A 20,410-nucleotide genomic window follows, 5' to 3' on the forward strand; every position below is an offset into this window, starting at 1 on the left:
TGTTTCCAGTTAGGATTTTATTTGTCTCCCTTCAGTGGAACTCAGTGTCTCTGCCCTGCCTTGCATTAGTCAGTCTTCTTCTTTTTGCCAGTGAGCAGCCTCTGATGTCAAAGAGCAGCTGCTGCTGCTGCTGCTGCTGCTGCCTATGATGTTGTGTAAGCAGTTTCAGGTCAGCAAAGGGTTCATCTGAAAAAAGCCTCACCCAGTCTCTTCAGGTTGTTCTTCTTTAACAAACAAGCACATCTGAGATAAAGCATAAAAAGTATACTAAGAAATCAAACATTTCAACACAACTTTGCACAAATATGCTATATTTAGTATGCTGTATTTAGTGCCTCTGATTCAACATGTATAACTTAAAGTGGGCTCCTAAAATGGAATCATTTACCCGATCTCAGAATAATCCCAATAAAAATAAGCTGTTGTTCTTAACTTATCCAATTAATGATTGATAAAAATACTAATTCACTAAAGCAGTCACACCAATATGCCAGGGAGGTGTGTGCAAACTAGCTGTTAGGTGTGACATGAAGCATCCCCGGTCTGAATACCACACCAGATAGCACCCAATGCACACTGCACACTCCCTGGGAAAACGAGGACATGTACCACACACATGCTCACACATCCTGCAAGTCAGACAGTGCGAATGAACTACTAAGAATAAAAATAATAAAAAACATAGGAACAAAACAGCATTAAAACTATTTATTACTTCATCAGAAGACTTACACACGTCCGCAAAGATAGTTAAATTATTCCAATCTATGCACATGTTGATATTAAATAACATTTTGGCCAAAACTCTTCAAATGACCCTGGTGCTCCTGGCTCTTCTCCTGGATCATATCATTTCTACCACACAATGTGTTTATTTCTGTCTCTTTGGCTCCAAAATTCTTGCTCGTCATCACCATGGAAACAGGGAAAGCCCCCCACGTTGCCAAGGGAACCAGAGTGAAAATATTATTTTCTTTTTCTTCTGACTCAAGTATGGGAGACAATTTCTGCAGTGCTGCTGTGCTCTGCATGTGTGTGTGCGTGTGTGTGTTGTGTATTCCATGTGGTCCGGCCTGTTTGATTGGGAAAGCGATGATTTAGCTGAGCTTGCACATTATGATCGGGATTTTGTCCCAGTTCACTTGGCCATGTCCTCGGCCACAGCCTTCCCCAATTTATCCTTTAGGTACGCCAGTTTCTGCCAGTCAGTCTTCAACTCAAGCCAATCGTAATACGGGACCTGGAAGAGGAAGAAAACAATTAGAATTATCAAACATTTCGATAAAGTGCTAATGAGCAAATACCTTTAGATTATTGTTACATAGCAATACATAATACTGTTTTTTGTACTCAGTTGGGTGCAACACTGCAACCCTGAGAGGATGATGCTGCTATCGGCTCTGGAGCTTGTCCTAAATGAGGGCGAGAGTGCGTGGACTGGCCTACATGAAGCCGAGCTGCGGCTGGATCTCTATTTATACCACAGACTGCAGCGGGACTCTTCTGACTCTCAGCTCTACTCAAGTATTAACTCCATTGTTTGCATGGCCTTAGCCTGTCAGATACCCCTGTAGCAGCAGCACTGCTTCTCTGCCTGTGCTCCCTGGAAAGATACTCACTATCATATACAGAACACATCAGAAAATGCATTTATCACTTGGCTTTGGTGTGCGAGTAATAAAAAGAATTGTAGTCGTACTATGTAAAAGAGCCATACATATTAGTAATAAAGGTGGCTGCTATGATCACACACATATGTCGGCCTTAGCCTTTTCCGTCACTGTATAATGTAAAGACTGTTTAGACTTTATTTACACTTATTTGTCTACTTTTCTTACAATGTATGATGATGACTGAATAAAAAAAAAATCCATCAATCAAACCTGGAAACCAAACAGATCTGTTCACCCTATATGGAACAAATTATGGAAGTTTAAAAAACAAGTCTTGGATATTCCAAAGTGTTGTCTCTACTCACCTCCACTGTGATGTAGCCGGCCAACTGAAGATGTCGCTTCATCATGACAAACCGGCCCAGAAGGTCTTTGCTCTTTGAACCAAAGTTGGGAAATTCCAAAGCCATGAAAGCGATCCTTAAAATAAAAGAGAGGAACAGTGAGAATATCATAAATTAAGACAGCTGGAGGGAAAAACATTTTTTTAAAAAATATAATCTCGGCCCCCCCGTGTTTCACTTCCATGACTCACCGTCGTACCCCTACAGGTAAATCCTGATCTCCCCCTCCACTGGGCAGAGGGAGGACGTCAACTGGTTTGTTGTCACAATCCACTACCAGCTCACCATCTGATTAGAGAAGGCTTGTGTCAGTTGTAGGAAGAGCTGGGTTAAATATTGGTTTTCAGAATAAAAGTCCTGAAAAACTCTAGTGGTGAAAGGGACAGACTGCATGACTGTGTATGTGGTCTGACAGTTTATTTCTGTGCTACATTATTCCCCTTACCGATAGTCCATCCATACACAGTGTCCACCCCAGTGCGAAGGGCCTCCATCCTCTCACCAACCAAACGCTGTAAGGCCTCTCTCAGACTGCTCTGCACGGGGGAGATGTTGGCCGGGACAGACGAGGCAGACGGGGGCGCTGGAGAGTCTGAGTCTGAGGAATCTGGATGCTCTAAGTGGAGAGTAGCTGCAATGTGGAGGAGTTTCAGCCGATAGCTCTCTACTCGAGAATCACTGCCCTCTATGAGCAAATAAGAAGGAAAAACACCAGAATGATTAAATAAGTGCTGGCATCCCACTGTCAAGGACAATGTTTTTGTAATAAATGTTCATATCCGAGAGAAAATGGGATTAATGAGCCTTTCTGAACATTTATCAGTGCTGCACTGCCCTCTACTGCAACAGAGTGGTACTTTGTCCTTCAGTTCACATGGTCCTGAGAGGCCACAGTATTTCATAAGAGCATGTAAATGAGTCATATCATTGCTATTGGTCCCAAACAATACACACGTGGGCCTAATAACCTCTGATACGAACCTGATGATGTGGATGTAGATACAGGCAGATGAACATGTAAAAGTATAAATACGCAACATGGATGATAGGCTGAGCGTGTACGTTTGTAAATATGTATGTATACGCACCATTATACTTCTTATTTGTCTTTAAAAACAGGTTTTTTTCTGAACTTTAATTTTGATTGACATAATACATAAATATTGTAAGACTGCTCTAAGTATGATTAACATTATACAAGAACATTTTTGTGAGCTCTGGCAAATCTACTTTAAAGTATAAGAGAAGATAACATGATGCAGGACAAATGTATTGACTCGTGCAACCAAGCTTTTTTAAACTATAACGTCAGTGTGGGTCTTATGGTGAGATATATTTGAGGAGTACAAGGATATGAACAGTTACCGTGTCCAAGAGGACTTCTTTAAAATGCTTGACCAACTAAAAACACAACATATTGAAATTACAATGACGGAAATAGTGTTTAATACTTAATTCAACAGCCTGATTTAGAGCACGAATGTAATGTTCTGTAGTTTGTGTATATAGACCCGGTGCCTGACACACTTTCACCTGCCTCTCCCGGGTGAGAGGTAGCAGGTGTGTACACGTGTGTGCACAGATGTGTCTTACCTAACAGTTTGGTACGGTGTTGTTGTTGTGTGAGAGGGAGGAGGTAGTGAGGCTTGGCCTGCTGTAACACACACAGAGACCAAACCACATCTGTCTGCAGGAAGGGCTCCAGGCCAGAGAGAGACTCCTCCAGCTCAGAGTGGACCTTTTACACAAAGAGACAGAAACAAACAGAGAGAACCGATTAGAGCTGTTCCGATAGCAGCAGTGAAAATGCCTCTGATACAGATAAAAATGGCAGTTCAGGCACTGGCGAGCACTTTAATCTATGTACCGATCTGATACCACGTCTTTAAAGTTCATTAGTTTCACCCACATAAAACTAATATTTTATTTTTCTGGTAGTCACTTCTTCTTCCATAAACAGTACAGTGCAACTGCTGTTTTGGACCAGCGAAGAAGAAAGGATTTCCAGTAGCTTAGAGTTTGCCAGAGCTATCTTAACATGTCAGCTATTTGGAAAAATGTCACTCTGGAAAGTCCCACAACTTTAACAGCGACATCCGAAATGCTAGACTTCAGTTTAGAGGGGAGGCATTAGTGTTACCAGTACAATTCTAGCAAAAACAATGATTATCACTTCCATCCAGGGTTAGTAGCATACAGCTGTTAAAATGCACAGTACAAGTAATCTTAAAAAATGCGCTGGAATCCGATCTGTGCTCGGTATCGGCCGATAAGTCCAGGTATCGGTATCGAGAAGAGAAAAATGGTATCAGAGGATCTCTAGAATAAATTCAGGGAAGGATGTAGAAACAACCACGTAAAGCAAACACAGTCTTAAACGTCATCAGTACCTTGCTGAAGAACTCTTCTCCTTTGCTGGGCTGGAAGCCGAGTCTGGCAAAGGTCATGAGCAGATTGCACAGCTGAGGAATATTGTAATTCTGACTGTTTGCTATGTAGTGCTGGTGAGGAAATGTACAGAGAGGAAAATCAAGTTTAGTTTATCTGATGTTAAACATTGTGCACTCAACTGAATGAGTTAGTCTTATTGGTGTGTGTGTGTGTGTGTGTGTGTGTGTGTGTGTGTGTGTGTGTGTGTGTGTGTGTGTGTGTGTGTGTGTGTGTGTGTGTGTGTGTGTGTGTGTGTGTGTGTGTGTGTGTGTGTGTGTGTGTGTGTGTGTGTGTGTGTGTGTGTGTGTGTGTGTGTGTGTGACTGACATCAGCGAAGGCCTCGAACAGAGGGATGTGGAGCCATTTGAGGAAGCCCAGTGATTTAGAGCAGCGTACGACATCGATGGAGTTGAGCTCCGGGACTCGGGGCAGCAGCTCTGAGGCCATTCGCTGAAATACCTGAGAATGGTGGAAATTCAACTTCCCTGCAGGCGAGCAGAGACAGAGATGATACCGTTAGCATCGTACAGTATGTATGAAAAAAAGGTTTAATGGATGTTCACATCAAGGTTACAATCTGCTCTTGTGAGGAGTCTGCGAAGTGGATTGGATTAAGGGAAGTGAAACGAGATTACTTTCTTGTAAAATGAAAATCTCTGTTGTCCCTACTTCCTACTACAGTGTGTTAGTGAGCAGACGGTCCCTGAATCACTTCTGATTTGCACTAAACATGAAGCTTTACACGCAAGAATTTTGCACATCATAATATTCTCTTATTCAGGTTTAACAAATATAATTTTAAAATGGGGTACGTAAAGGGGATTTATGATTACAAAATTAGTCTGTAACCCTTCGCCAGAGAAATCTTAAGACTTTTCAGAAGTTAATAGTATAAATTGGCCAAGTTCATTAAAGATATGCATACACCAAATTAAGCGTCATTACCATAAGCATAAGCCATGTTCAATATCAGTGGAGTGGTGAACTCTGACGACGGCTTCTGGAGCAGATGGTAGGAGAGAGCTCGGAGGAGAGGGACACTTCTGCGGCTCTGAGCTGCCAAAGCCACAGAGACCTTACGGATCTCTTCTGTTGAAAATCCCTCAGACAGCTCCAAAGCCTGAGAGACAAACAGGTAGAGGAACGTTTTTACTGTGGTTTAGGATAATGCATTAATGCTCTGAAAGAACCTCTTCAGAAGGTAGTTTGATGATTTTAAGCAAGATTTCTTAACTTTCTTATACATTTCCCCAGGTTGCCACTGCCGACATAATGATTTACATACATTCTAACATGTATATTCATCATCCACAACTTTTTCTACTATAAGCTCAACATAGTACTTCACATTATTTGTGATTTCTTCTTTCACCAATCGGATGAAATGATATGAATATATTACTTCAGCAGAGAAAAAAGGATAAAGGCAGTAACTTCCACATACAGTTTTCAACTGAGACTTTAACTGTGGATGTTAACTCTGATACCTTGTCTTCTAGTCTGTCCCTCAAGGCAGGAGACATGCGTTGTCCTTTGGAGATCAGCCCGCTGACAGTTTTGCTGTCAGCGATTTCGGTCCAGCGCAGTTCCAGTTGTTTTAATGCAGCGTTCACTACCGCTATGTCCTGCTGTCCCTTCTTATTTGCCCCCCAGTCAGCCAGGTAGGCCAGCTGCTTGTAGGTCAGCCTGCGCACTCGCCACAGGACCTCCGTCTGTACAGAGCTGAGGACGGGATCAGTGGGGGGCACGTCCATGATCCACAGAGCTTTCAAGGCAGACACCAGGTTGCCGTTCCACACCGCAGACACCTGTGAAGAAAAACACTCATCAATGAGTAATCTTAACCATGGACGTGACAACACCAAAGTGAAGCAAAGGTGTCTCAACCGCCCCCTGGCGTGTGTCTGAGTGTTCAATTTTACAGCAAATTGGATATAAATTACTTATTTTGATTTAATAAAAACATGGTGGGGCGCATGTATCGGCAGGACCATTCTACCGCGGCTCCATCCCCTGATCGCTACTGCACAGACTCAAAATTACGTCATTGGTCTAAAATGGCAGCGTTTGTAACCAGGATATTTTGGTTTGATTTCTGGACAGTGGGAAGAAGTGGATACTTCCATCTTTATACACAGTCTATGATCTGAACACAGGGGCCGGTTCACCTCTGTATCTGGCTTCCTTACCTGCTGAGACATGGTATCCATCATATCCATTAGCCTTGAATCCCCCGTCAGATCCTTAATTTTACCCTTCGTCCTTAGCACCAACACAGTCCACTTCATCACGGCGTAAGCAGCTTGGTTACTATTTCCTCCATGCTCAACCCAGGCCAGCAGGATGTCCTCTGGCACAGCCGCCTTATCTATCAACTCGTCCAGCTTGGTGAATGTAGGCGTGGTTTGAAAGGCATCATCCTTGGTAATAGTCTTTCCCTCACACATTAACCTCTGTGTGACAGTGGGCCATCCCTGAGCCCTCTGCACCTCTGCATGCGAAGCCACAGTCGGAGGCAGGCGGGCGGTGACGGCAGTAGCAGCTGGAGCCTGAGAGGAGGCCCTGCAGAGCACACGGGCATATCTGCCCAACAGGCGACTGGCCATTGTGTCTGAGGGACAAGACAGCGGCCACAGGTGGAGCAGGAGAAAGAGGGTTTTCTCACAATTCAGCAGTCGGCGTCAGCATCCCGCATTCAACCTACAGGAAATATTGGCAAAGTTGGAGAAACATATCAGCAAGGAGTAGATTATTTGGATCTGCACCAACTTGCACACACACTCATAAATATCAGTCTCAAACATGCCGTTTTTTCTATCAAGATCCATGATTCATTCTCTGAGAAGTCAATGGAAATATTGAAAATCTTTCAATAAAACGTTCATGGGTTCCTCGGAGACCCATACCACATCCAGTTTCATGGAAATCTGCTCCGTGGTTTTTGTGTAATCTTGCTTAAAACCAAACAAAAATACAAAGCAGCAAAATCATCCCCTCCTGGGTGGAGGTAGTTATCGCAGTATAATTTTGAGGTGTAACAATGGATCTTCCTCGGATGTATAAAATGTTTGGCAGTTAACAAGTGTTTGTCATCCTCTGCTCATAAGGAAGTTTAAAACCAGAACCTTCACTCAGGAGCAAAGATCTGCCTTAAAGCTTTAAAAGAAATAACAACTTGACATTTGTCATGACAATAACTTTATCGTCTGATATGAATTCATAATATTATAATTAATTAATATCACTCAGCCCAAGTTAGTCACAGACACCCTCATGTCTACAGATGCCTCATCCATCTTTGATCAGCCACTGGTGGCGGATGTTGGGACTCTGCAGTGTAATGGTTGTTCAACCCGGAACACAGGCACAGATCTGAGACCCACAGTGACCAGTAGCTCCATGGGAACCCGCTGTGTGTGTGTGTTACAGTAACATGTGTCTCTCTCCTGCTGTAAAGTGACAATCTTCCTCCTGACAAACACGCTACGTTAGATCCTGACCTTGTCGCGCGCAGAGGAGACGCTGCGAACCCCAGCGGCGCGTGCACGCGTCTGCCCTCACGAGACTGACATTTGTGACCAGCAGCGGAATCAGGTCTGATCATCTCACTGATCGATCACTCACCTGTCAAAGTACAGCGATACCTTTGGTAGAGGAGGCTGTTCACATGGACACAGCTAGCACAGACCGTCGCGGGGATATGACGTGGGGAGAAGTCACGTAATCGGCGCACGCGGCTCTCATTGGTTCAATTATTTCTCAGGAATTCTTGTTCCGGGGTCACTGGTGATTTATTTATTTGTTTACGTTCAGATGTGTGATGTGTAGATTCAGGTGAGTTTTAAACAGTGAGTTTTAAACAGTGTCTTCTTTGTTGGACAGGTGGGTAAGTTCACATGTTTACTGTCACAACTACAGAGCCCCCTACCGGTCATCTAGAGGAAATAAACCTTGGAAACTAATAAAGTTGCATTGTTGTTTAACCTGGTCAGAGAAAGGATGGATGTAATGTTTGACACACAATTAAAAAGATAACCAATTCCATTGCAACTTTATTTCTGTAGATGAATGAATAAATTCTTTTATTAGTATTACTTTTGGTAAATTTACTCCTGTCAATTTCACACATTTAATTATGACTGAAGCTGAAATGATAGGAGATGCAGCTACAATCAATTCTGCAGATTAGTACATCCACTCCTTAACAGAAAAGAGAGGAAACATTTTGTATCTAATCGTATAGTAACACTTAAATGCTTAAAACAGATTGATAAGAAAAGGAAAGTTTTCTTTTATTTGTTTTTTGGGGGGGGATCAATCAAAGAAAACCTGTTTAATCTAACCTACTTCCACAACACTGATGATACTAATGTTTAGGAATTTATCTTTTATTTCTACCTCATGGCCACTGGGGGGCTCTGTACTCCAGCTCTGACGTGATCTTTAGGTGCTGGTAGTGAAACAAGTAATGGAGCATTTAGCTGTAACCTTTAGGAGGTCTCTTTAATATGATTGAATACAAAATTGAGGTAAGAATATGATCAACATAATTAATTGAAGCAGAAGAGATGTCCTGCTTTGAAACTCAAGGGTCAAGCTAATAGAGAAATGCTGGGTTCACATTTCATATTATGCAATTCAATAATGTATTCTGTTTTGATAATTCTTAATTTATTTTTCCTTATACAAAAAAAAAAATGTCTTTGTCTGTTAGCCCAAACACTTCGCTTTTTTAAATTTTATTTGGGTGAACCCTTTAACGTGGCTGTTGAAGGCAGAGGGAACATTTCAGTGTGTGTGTGTTTCTAAGTGTGTCCCTGTGTTGGAACCTCTGTCCCTCTTCTGTTACCCCATCAACCACTGTTCTCTCTCCTCTCACCTGTCCCCCCAATAACGTGTGATTAGAGCTGATAAAATCAGACTGATAACATTTTTGATTGCACTGTCACTTTGCAGTAAACTCTACAGCACAATGTTGACTCTCCGAAACATATCTTACCTGGCTGCTATTTACCCAGCATGCAACATGTTCTGGGCAGGAATAGGGAAGAGACAGGGTGACCTTACCTCAACTTTTACCCATTACTCGCTTTGTTATACAATTTATTGGAATAATGTATTTTTTCTACAAATTTAATCATGTTCTCTTGTTGAGAGTAATTTTTCTTACTCTGTAAAATTTAAATGAATCCAATATATCTCTGCCAATAGGCAGTTACATTTTTCTAATATAATCTGGTATATTTTTTATGACGGGATGACTGTAATTAGGTCACTTCATATTCTACAAACCTTATTTTTCTACATTGTCTACTGTAATGGTCCTCGTCAGATGTTCCTGATAGCATGTGGACAGGGCTGCTGACGTATGTCAGATATAATGTCACCCTCAACGGCCAACAAACAAACGTGTCCTTAGTGGTCATGGGTTTCTATTTCAATGAATCCAAATTCAGGATTATAATCATTTGTCACATTAATCAACAGATCTGTATAAACAGACTGACAACCAACCTAACTAAAACCAGGTTATTTATGTTTTCTGATTCTGTTTAAAATTGTGTCATTGGTGATGTTAGTTAATCATTAAATTCATGTACTCAGTCAGTTGTTGGTAGCTGATCAGAGGAGAACACAATGTTTTTTCTAATTTGTCATAAAAACTTCATAGTCATGTTAATTAGTAAGTTAAAATATCAACAAATAAAAGATTAAAACTCATGTTGTTTTCCAGTTTTTCTCATCTTGGACTTGTTTTAATTCATCATATTATCCACCGGCTCCTTGTAGTTAATGTGGAGCTGAGGGCTCAGTTTGTTTAATGTAAACAGTGATTCGCAGTCATATACAGCAAACCCTGAATAGCTTTCAGTCCTGCAATGTGAATTATATTCACATGGAAAAAAAAGGAATAACTGTATGTGACATGGATCAAAATGTCTTGTTTGTTTGTTTTTTTCTTTAGTGCACATCACAGATTTCTAAAATCAGCTTGACTTCTGTTTTTAGGGAGCTGTCGTCGTGGAAACACCAGCTGGGTATCACAACCAGACATCATGACAAATGAGGTGCATACACCTGCAGCGAGGAGTGTATCAATCAAACATGGCAGTGAAGTGAGGGGCAGAAGCTGTAGACAGAGGAGGCCATGAACTCAGATGGCCGGTGTGTCATGAGAGTGTCACACAGACAGTTAGCCTGCAGGAGGAGGAGGAGGAGGAAGAGGAAAGCTGACCTCAGTGGACACATTGAGCTACAGGCAGTTTTCTCCCTGTTTGACTTCATGGTGCTGCAGGGAATCATTAACTATGTTTACGTGGACGCCAATATTCAAATATTAACCAGATTAAGACCTAAAAGTGTGAATAAGACATGTAAACAGCATTTTGTGGTTAAACTAAACAGAATAAGGTCATACTCAATATCAACAGAAGCCAAATTAAGACTTCTGGAGTATTCGGATCCTAGTTGCATTATTAAGTCTTAATCACCTTTTAACATCTTGTTTCGCGGCAATTTGAGGCATTGACATGTATGGTAGTTCGGACTATGCTCTGTGACATGTCAATGGGAATATGAGTGGAATTTTCTATGAGCAACTCATGTAAACATCATGATCAAAACCTGATTCAGAATGAGGTCAATAGCCGGACCTTTACTGATCTAGTGGCTCAGCTGTCAGGGTGTGTATTGTACAAACTGGTCCAAGTTCTTCTATCTTATTCCCTATGATTGTATTTGAGCATCCACTCATAGATGTATGGCAGCAGCAGAGATGGCCAATAATCCCTGGACTGGTGCAGCCACCTTTTCTCAGGTTATAGTTAGTCTATTAAAAACAGTCAATCAGTGGATGTATATAATGAATCAAAGGCCAAAGTAAGTTTTAGTGTAAATTACTGTTGTGCAATGTCAGGCAGTCTGGTAGGAATGACATTGGTTTGTTTTAACCTTCACTGCTCCTTCCTCCAATCAGTTTATCAGGAAAAGAAACGTGTGGCGGAAAGATAAGAGATACCAGAGAAACATTAGCCTACGCATAGCCTGTGATATGAGTGTGAGTGTGTGGTGGTGCATGTGTGTGTGTTGTGTGTGACCTGTCCAGGGGTGACATTGTTGCTACTTGAGGTACCTTTTTTACGCAGATCGTGGCATTTAAGTACGTGTGGTGTTTCTGCGCATGTGTGTATTGAAGGGGGGGGGGGGGTTTATGGTATAAAAGGCTTTTCCATAAAATGTTTCCTGTTTTTAACCATTGTGTGTGTGTGTTTGCATGTGTGTGTGTGTGAGAGAGCAAGAGAGACAGAGAGAGAGAGGGAGAAACGGGGTCTATGTTTGGGACTGGACGGTAACGGAGAGCCAAAATTTCTGTGGCAAAGAAAGGTCGAGTGGTCTGGACCTCCATTGATTTAGGAGAGCAGTCCCCTATCACACCAGCAGCCATGAGTAAAACGGTAGGAGACCCGAGAGGATGACTGTTCACACTGTTATTGGGAGACGCTAGTGAACTCTTTTAATCTGTAAAAAAGTGGTCAAATGTTTTAATTTAATTTGCAAATTCACAGACTCGATCAGTTTTAACAGAGGAAATGGTGTTAGTAAGGTGTTATTTACTGCACACACACTAAATTAACAAGTTTTAACAATTATAATTGTCAATACGAAATGTGTTTTCTTTTTCAATTTATAATACTTAATACTAGATTTGTATAAGATAAAGCTTTTATTATGGATGCTATTTCAGTTAATGTCAGTGCATCAATAAATTCTTATACATAAATTATTAATAGTGTAGCATTTATTTTCTGTTTCTATATTTCATCTATTTGAACAATTTGAGGTCAAACAAAATTCTGCAGTTATATGACTCTTCTTCATGCTAGGTGCATTTGTTTTATTTGAAATGGACGTGTACTCCAGTATGCAGTATGGAATGTCAGGATTTGTGTAGATCTATTTACAACAAAACTGACCAATCATCTGTTTGAATTGTCACACGTTCACATTTAGTAAGCAACACAGAAACATATATTTTACTTAGTTTTGGTATCAGTCACATCAGGGATGTCAAGCATTCAGGTCAGACGGGGATACTTTCTTTTAAAATTTACAAATGTAAATATTTTCCCCCCATTTCTGCATTTCTGCATCTAGGACTCTTACAACATGTTCGAGATGGATGGAGAGATGGACAAGAAGAAGTCGAAAAAGATGAAGAAAAAGGAGAGGCTGGAGGGCATGAAGAAAGAAATGGACATTGTGAGTATAAAGACTAAAGAGTGGGGATTTAAATCCATGGATCAGTAATCAACCCAGCTCCTCCTAGATTAACATAGGATTTACAGGTGATACTAAAGATGCCTCAGATCTGCACAGTTGTGAGAAGATGTAGTTTTAGCTCATGAGACAAAGTCTGACTTAAATTCCAGCTGCAGTGAAGTTATGACCAAGTTGAATAAATCACCTTAAATCACTGTGATGATTAATGTCGTGTGTCCCCCTGCAGGACGACCACGAGATTACAATTGAAGAGCTGGAGATGAGATATACCACGAACGTTGACAAGGTAATGATTGAATCATTTCTCTTGCCTCACATCATTCTTATCTATTCTTTATTTACTTTCATTTTGTCACAAGTACTCTTTTAATCATGTTTTTCTGTTCTCCATCCCCAGGGCTTGACTACCACATTTGCCCAGCAGGTCCTGGAGAGAGATGGTGCCAATGAGCTGAAGCCTCCCAAAGGAACCCCGGAGTATGTGAAGTTTGCCCGGCAGCTGGCCGGAGGGCTGCAGTGTCTGATGTGGGTCGCCGCTGTCATCTGCTTCATCGCCTTTGGAATTGAACTTGGGAGAGGGAACGTCACCTGCTTTGACGATGTGAGTGACTTCGCCATTTTTATCAGTGAGCGTTTCTCCTCAAGTGCACTGATAAGAGCGAGAGAAACAGAAAAAGTTGCACAGAGGAAAGGGAGGAGCACAATTTGAATCTGCCATTTCTAGCTTCCCGTTGTTATGGTTACATCTTCTGTCTGACTTCAGCTTTACTTGGCCATCGTGCTGATTACTGTCGTCGTGGTAACTGGATGCTTTGGTTACTACCAAGAGTTCAAGAGTACAAACATCATTGCCAGCTTCAAGAATCTGGTGCCACAGGTAAGTTTAAAAAAAAAAAAAAAATGTTTAAAGTACAGGTGCAAAAAAGTACATTGTTGGAATTCAATATTTACAGCTTCTCAATCTTTCCACGTCCTTTCTTCCTGTGTTAATCTTCCTCATGTTCTCCAACAGCAAGCTGTTGTCATCCGTGATGGCCAGAAAAACCAGATCAATGCCAGCCAACTGGTGGTGGGAGATTTGGTGGAAGTCAAAGGAGGAGACAGGGTCCCTGCTGATATTCGCATCATCACTAGTCAGTCCTGCAAGGTAAGATACATACATACCACACATAGGCAAACTCTACGTACATAAAGAAGGAGATTCTGCTTGTGAGGACAATTTAAAGGACGATTTAAAATTGTCGTTGATTTCCCTGGTGTGTGTGTGTGTGTGTGTGTGTGTGTGTGTGTGTGTGTGTGTGTGTGTGCGTGCGTGCGTGCGTGTGTGTTTGCCAGGTGGATAACTCGTCCTTGACAGGCGAGTCTGAACCTCAAACCAGGAGTCCAGACTGTACTCATGAGAATCCACTGGAGACCAGAAACATTGCTTTCTTCTCTACCACTATTCTGGAAGGTACAGTACATACTGCACATGCTTATTTATATAGGCTGACACCAATCAGACACAACATTAAAACCATTATTTTGGTTGTGCTGTTATTTTGTGCTCATAATGTGCAAAGTGCCTTGCTCAGGGGCACCATGATCACCCATATAAGAATAAATGTCTTCTCCTCTCCAGGTGTAGCGACCGGTGTGATTATCAACACAGGTGATCGTACCATCATCGGTCGGATCGCCAGCTTGGCGAGCGGCGTTGGCAATGAGAAGACGCCCATCGCCATAGAAATCGAGCATTTTGTGGACATCATTGCTGGTCTTGCGATCTTCTTCGGGTTTACCTTCTTTGTGGTCGCCATGTTTATCGGATACGCCTTCCTGGAAGCCATGATCTTCTTCATGGCTATCGTGGTGGCTTATGTGCCAGAGGGGCTCCTTGCTACCGTCACTGTGAGTTAATGCAACACAAATGTGGATTTCTACGTGTGATATGGTCTCACAGTATCTTCTGAGGATTCTCCATTAATGTTCACTTTTCAATATGGCACCAAGATTTGCACTGGTCTAGCCTGTGTGTGAAATAAAGTGAATGTGTTCAGTAACAGGCTGTGTCTTTGCTAACAGGTATGTCTGTCTCTGACGGCTAAACGACTCGCCAGGAAGAACTGTGTTGTAAAGAACCTGGAGGCTGTGGAGACATTAGGTCAGTAAACCACTAAAAAACACTTATGTTCTGAATTCAGTCGTATGATCTGTAAAAAAAAAGGTTTGGTCTCTATTAAACTGTAGATTTAGATATTCATCTGTGTGTGTGTGTGTATTTAGGCTCCACTTCAGTGATCTGCTCTGATAAGACGGGCACCCTGACCCAGAACAGGATGACTGTGGCTCACCTTTGGTTTGACAACCATATCCACGCTGCTGACACCACTGAAGATCAGTCAGGTAAAGAAAAGTACAATAATACAGGCACCGTTTTGATATAGACATTACTACAGTACAACATGCTAACGTGTTGGTTGCTTTTTAAAGATAGATGTTATTTTACACGTTAATCATCATGTGATTGTGTGGTTGCAGGCCAAAGTTTCGACCAGTCATCAGAGACATGGCGATCACTGGCGAGAGTGACTACCCTGTGCAACAGAGCGACATTCAGACCTGATCAGGAAGGAATACCTATTCCTAGGGTACATATTTGTAGAGGACATTTATTTTGTGATGACCAGACAAAATGTTGCATCCAAAATAATCAAGTTGTATATTGGAGTTACGATCGCATTGGGTTGTTATTATTAGTTAAAGGTTCAGTGTGTAGAATGTAGTGACATCTAGTGGTGAAGTTGCATGTTGCAGCTGAACACCCCTCCCCTCACCCTCACCCTCCCCTTCCAAACATGAGAGAGAACCTGTGGCAGACTTCAGTTGTCATAAAAACTCCAGGGGTGTTTAGTTTGTCCAGTCTGGGCTACTGTAAAAAACATGGCAGCCTCTGTAGAGGACCCACACCTGATGTAAATATATGTAAAATATATTTCTAGGGTGAAGAAAACAACAATTTAGTTCAATTTAGATAATAACAAACTAATGAAAACATCAGTAGGATTATTTTATATTCGATTTCTGTTTCTAATCTTTTTGTCTCTATGTCTCTCTCTTATCCCGTTTCACACAGAAACTCGTGGTGGGAGATGCGTCAGAGACGGCTCTGCTGAAGTTCACCGAGCTCACTGTTGGGAACACCATGGACTACCGTAATCGCTACAAGAAAGTGGTGGAACTGCCCTTTAACTCCACCAACAAGTTCCAAGTGAGTACTTTGTTGTTAATGGACGTGTATTTGAAACTGTGATACTACTACAGTAAAAATCCTGTGATTAATATTGAGTTTGACTCATCTCTCGTCTACCATCTCTCTCCAGCTGTCTATTCATGAACTGGAGGATCCACTGGACCTGCGCTACCTGCTGGTGATGAAGGGTGCACCAGAGCGAATCCTAGAGCGCTGCTCCACTATTCTGATCAAAGGCCAGGAGCTGCCACTGGATGAGCAGTGGCAAGAAGCTTTTCAGACTGCTTACATGGACCTGGGAGGACTGGGAGAGAGAGTTCTGGGTTAGAAAGTTCTTTTACCAACACTGATGTGGGCTAATTGATTAGTTGTGTCATTTTTTTAGCAATCTTTTCCTCCCCTCTCAGGTTTCTGTCATATCTATCTTAACGATAAGGAGTTCCCTCGTGGTTATCGCTTTGACCCCGATGAGATGAATTTCACCACGTCGGGACTGTGCTTTGCTGGTCTCATCTCGATGATTGACCCCCCGAGAGCCACCGTACCCGACGCAGTGATGAAATGTCGTACTGCTGGCATCAGGGTGCGTTCACGTCCCCCCCACACACACAGATTGTTTGGGCTTTAAAACAGACCTTTGCTTTCACTTTCTACATTTATCTATGTGTATTTTCTTGTCACCTAATTGTTTAAGTATCTTGAAACCTCAGGTCGTCATGGTGACTGGAGACCATCCAATCACAGCGAGGGCAATCGCAGCCAATGTTGGCATCATCTCAGAAGGCAGTGAAACAGTGGAAGATATCGCCCAGAGGAAGCGCATTCCTGTGGAACAAGTCAACAAGAGGTACTGGGACGCTGTCCACACTTTGAGCTCATCTCTGTCGCAGATCAGGAAAACGACTGTTCATTTTTCATTTTGTGTGTGTGTGGTGTGTGTGTGCAGGGACGCCCGTGCTTGTGTGATCAGCGGTGGTCAGCTGAAAGACATGAGCAGTGAGGAGTTGGATGACGCCCTGAGGAACCACCCCGAGATGGTGTTTGCAAGAACCTCACCTCAGCAGAAACTGATCATTGTGGAGAGCTGTCAGCGTCTGGTAAATACACACACACACACACACACACACACACACACACATGTTTTGCTTTACCACCTGTGTCTTCTCAACTCGTAACCAATTGATCGATCGACTTTAGTTAACGAAGTCGACACACATACAATTGGTAGGGTTGTGAATGAATAAAGGAAAGAGGAAGAGATTGGTTTGCATGTGGTCATAATTCACTGTGTGAGAGACTTTCCATCCTTCCTCCTCCAGGGCTCCATCGTCGCTGTTACAGGTGATGGAGTGAACGACTCGCCGGCTCTCAAGAAGGCCGACATTGGCATTGCCATGGGGATCGCCGGTTCAGATGCTGCCAAGAACGCTGCTGACATGATCCTGTTGGACGACAACTTCGCTTCCATCGTCACCGGAGTGGAGCAGGGTGAGGCTTAGTGAACGAAAGAGAAATAATGTGTGAATCACATACGAATCGTATCCCCAGTTTGCATTAATGACTGACTTTATATATTAATAGTGCTGGGTCCAGATAGTAACAAATTACCAGAAGGAAAAACACTGTGTGAAGTTTTTGTGTCTGTGTTCATCTCAGGCCGTCTTATCTTTGACAACCTGAAGAAGTCTATCGCCTACACACTGACCAAAAATATTCCTGAGCTGACTCCATATCTGGTCTACATCACCGTCAGCGTGCCTCTTCCTCTCGGCTGCATCACTATCCTCTTCATCGAACTGGCCACTGACATCGTGAGTAATAGTGCTGATGGAACCAGTTCAGCAAGAAAAGGAACAACTTATTTATGGTGGTTACAGCTGCAATCAGTTATTAACAGATGATGATTGTGTTTAATATTTGCTTGCACCTCACCGTGATGTGTGCACTTTCATTTTAAAGCACCAGCCTTTTCCTTTACAGCAGGCGACATGGTGACACTTATAGTATAATGTAGCTACATCTTTATAGTCCTCACTCCCGTATCTTCTGTACAGTGATGTTTTTTGTCTGCTCCTGTCTCTCCGGTAGTACCCCTCTGTCTCTCTGGCCTATGAGAAAGCAGAGAGTGACATCATGAACCTGAAGCCCAGGAACCCTCGTCGTGATCGCCTGGTAAACGAACCCCTGGCTGCGTACTCGTACTTTCAGATAGGTGAGACGTGTGTGTGCATCTCTACTAGTCAACAAAGCATGAATTCTCTATATCACTGCTGTTCTTACCTCAGTTACATTAACGTGAAATCATACTTTTCAAGGGCATGAAATAGACAAGTTACAGAGTTAAAATCTGCGAGTGTCTCACAGCCAATGAGCTACATTTATATGCTTTTAAAATAGTATTGACCCATTTTTCCGTCTGTCTTGCAGGAGCCATCCAGTCTTTTGCAGGTTTTACAGATTATTTCTCAGCGATGGCCCAGGAGGGCTGGTTCCCGCTCTTGTGCGTCGGCCTACGTGCTCAGTGGGAGGACGTTCACCTTCAGGACCTACAGGACAGCTATGGGCAAGAATGGGTGAGTGTAGACATAGAGATCCAACCTTTGGATAATGTGGTTGGGTGATGGCATGATTTATATTTATTTTATCAGCACAGAAACCAAATATCTCCTCCCTCATGTGATCTCCTGTGCTTGCAGTCATTCAGCCAGAGGTTGTACCAGGAGTACACCTGCTACACTGTATTCTTTGTCAGTATAGAGATCTGTCAGATCTCTGACGTGCTGATCAGAAAGACTCGACGTCTGTCTGTGTTCCAGCAAGGCTTCTTCAGGTCAGTACAGACCCGTCCCAAATATGAATGACATTGTTTTTAATAGCTGAGATTATAGGATTAACGTTTGCTGGGTTTATTCTCTGTCTACCAACATGAACAACTCTCTATGTTGCATTAACCCCTGTTGTTAGTCTTCTGATCATTAAAACATTATTTTTTATTCATCATTATTTGCTCTTTTACATATTTAAATAAGTTTGTTAAGAAACCCTATGTGTTCATGGCAGGTTGTTCTCAGGAACCAAATCACATTCTTTAACATCATATTTTGTTATTTATGAATATTTCAATTCTAAATCTCCCGTTACAGCTGCGTAACACTAAATCTTATCTCATGTATTTATTTGCATGCAGAGCCATCCTGTCTCTTTGTGTTGTCAGTGGTCCATTTAAATGGATCAGACTAAATCTGACCTAATCTGTTTCGGATTGTAACAAGATTCCAGCTGAGTGTTTGGTTGTTTAAGTGTTTATCTGTGTGCAGGAACCGTGTCCTGGTTTCTGCCATCGTCTTCCAGCTGTTACTCGGTAATCTGCTTTGTTACTGCCCGGGAATGCCCAACATCTTCAATTTCATGCCAATCAGGTAAAAGGCCCACAGAGCCATGGTCTGTAAATCAAAGCTCACACTGGATTAGAAGACAAAGTTTAATTTAGATATCATAACAATGAAATACACATGAAGAAAATTATCTTTCCTAAATGCTCATTGCTTTTTTTATATATAAAACAACTAATGTGACATGTTGTTTTCGCTTCAGGGTCCAGTGGTGGTTTGTTCCTCTTCCGTTTGGTATTTTAATCTTTGTCTACGATGAGATCAGGAAACTAGGAGTCAGGAGATATCCTGGAAGTAAGCTGAAATCCATCCCATCTCACTCTATAACCATTCAGCCAACATTAACATCCCCACTGTCTCCATCTGTTCACGTCTCGTCAATCTCTGCTTTGTGCTCTCTCAGGTTGGTGGGATCAGGAGTTATACTACTGAGAGGCTCCTCCCTTCATCCGTCCAGCCACATGCATGAAAGCATCACTCCTAAACCGAATGCTGCAGACCTGGATGGTCTTACTCAATTTACTTTTCATCTATATCACTTTGTGATCTATGTATTTATAGATTATCCTTGTCTTTTAATATTAATAACCTCATATTCATATTCAAGAGTCTGACTAAATCCTTTAAAAAAAAAGTAATCAATACTGAAAGTCATTGTTGGATAATAATTCTCACAGATTCGTTGTGTCCCAGCTCTTTGACTGTGGCTGCCTTGTATTTGTACTAATAAAGAATTTGAAGACCAATGATGACTTCAAACAAACAAAAGAAGAAATATTTAAATTCTATATTGCTTCATGCGTTTTTTGTCAAGGGGTTGTATCTTTACTCAACTTTAGAGTTGTTGTTTGCTTTTGAATGTTATGGAATTTTTCAAATTCCGACTTACTCATGTTGCACTTGAGATTCACTCTGGAAAATGTGTTATCTGGTTTAAAGCCTCATGTCTAATAGATAACAGCTCAATATGCATGTGAAACTACATCGATTCAGTCAACAAAAAATCAACCTGGGTATTAAGTCAAATGTTATTCTTTGAACCAACTTCCAGGTAAAATT

General features: G+C 41.9%; 2 protein-coding genes across 2 annotated transcripts; one reads left to right on the forward strand and one right to left on the reverse strand.

The window, feature by feature from the left end:
• Nucleotides 1–693: 693 nt before the first annotated feature.
• On the reverse strand, nucleotides 694–8,194 carry tbrg4 (transforming growth factor beta regulator 4). The gene is made up of 11 exons (XM_035164359.2): nucleotides 8,072–8,194; nucleotides 6,637–7,147; nucleotides 5,935–6,255; nucleotides 5,393–5,567; nucleotides 4,775–4,932; nucleotides 4,408–4,518; nucleotides 3,611–3,755; nucleotides 2,463–2,702; nucleotides 2,209–2,305; nucleotides 1,979–2,093; nucleotides 694–1,240 (listed from the first exon to the last, which is right to left on the reverse strand). Exons 2-11 carry the CDS (start codon nucleotides 7,051–7,053, stop codon nucleotides 1,139–1,141), a joined length of 1,881 nt encoding a protein of 626 aa, XP_035020250.2. The 5' UTR covers nucleotides 7,054–7,147; nucleotides 8,072–8,194; the 3' UTR covers nucleotides 694–1,138.
• A 3,550-nt stretch (nucleotides 8,195–11,744) lies between these two features.
• LOC118114115 (potassium-transporting ATPase alpha chain 1) lies at nucleotides 11,745–20,139 on the forward strand. The gene is made up of 24 exons (XM_035164363.1): nucleotides 11,745–11,901; nucleotides 12,602–12,706; nucleotides 12,954–13,013; nucleotides 13,125–13,328; nucleotides 13,491–13,604; nucleotides 13,740–13,874; nucleotides 14,063–14,180; nucleotides 14,349–14,617; nucleotides 14,792–14,870; nucleotides 14,993–15,112; nucleotides 15,248–15,357; nucleotides 15,843–15,977; nucleotides 16,090–16,282; nucleotides 16,367–16,542; nucleotides 16,670–16,806; nucleotides 16,906–17,056; nucleotides 17,279–17,447; nucleotides 17,616–17,770; nucleotides 18,048–18,171; nucleotides 18,387–18,532; nucleotides 18,656–18,789; nucleotides 19,277–19,378; nucleotides 19,554–19,645; nucleotides 19,755–20,139. Exons 1-24 carry the CDS (start codon nucleotides 11,890–11,892, stop codon nucleotides 19,781–19,783), a joined length of 3,069 nt encoding a protein of 1,022 aa, XP_035020254.1. The 5' UTR covers nucleotides 11,745–11,889; the 3' UTR covers nucleotides 19,784–20,139.
• Nucleotides 20,140–20,410: the final 271 nt, after the last annotated feature.

This window comes from Hippoglossus stenolepis, chromosome 8 (genome assembly GCF_022539355.2).
Source record: "Hippoglossus stenolepis isolate QCI-W04-F060 chromosome 8, HSTE1.2, whole genome shotgun sequence".
NCBI classification, from domain to species: domain Eukaryota; kingdom Metazoa; phylum Chordata; class Actinopteri; order Pleuronectiformes; family Pleuronectidae; genus Hippoglossus; species Hippoglossus stenolepis.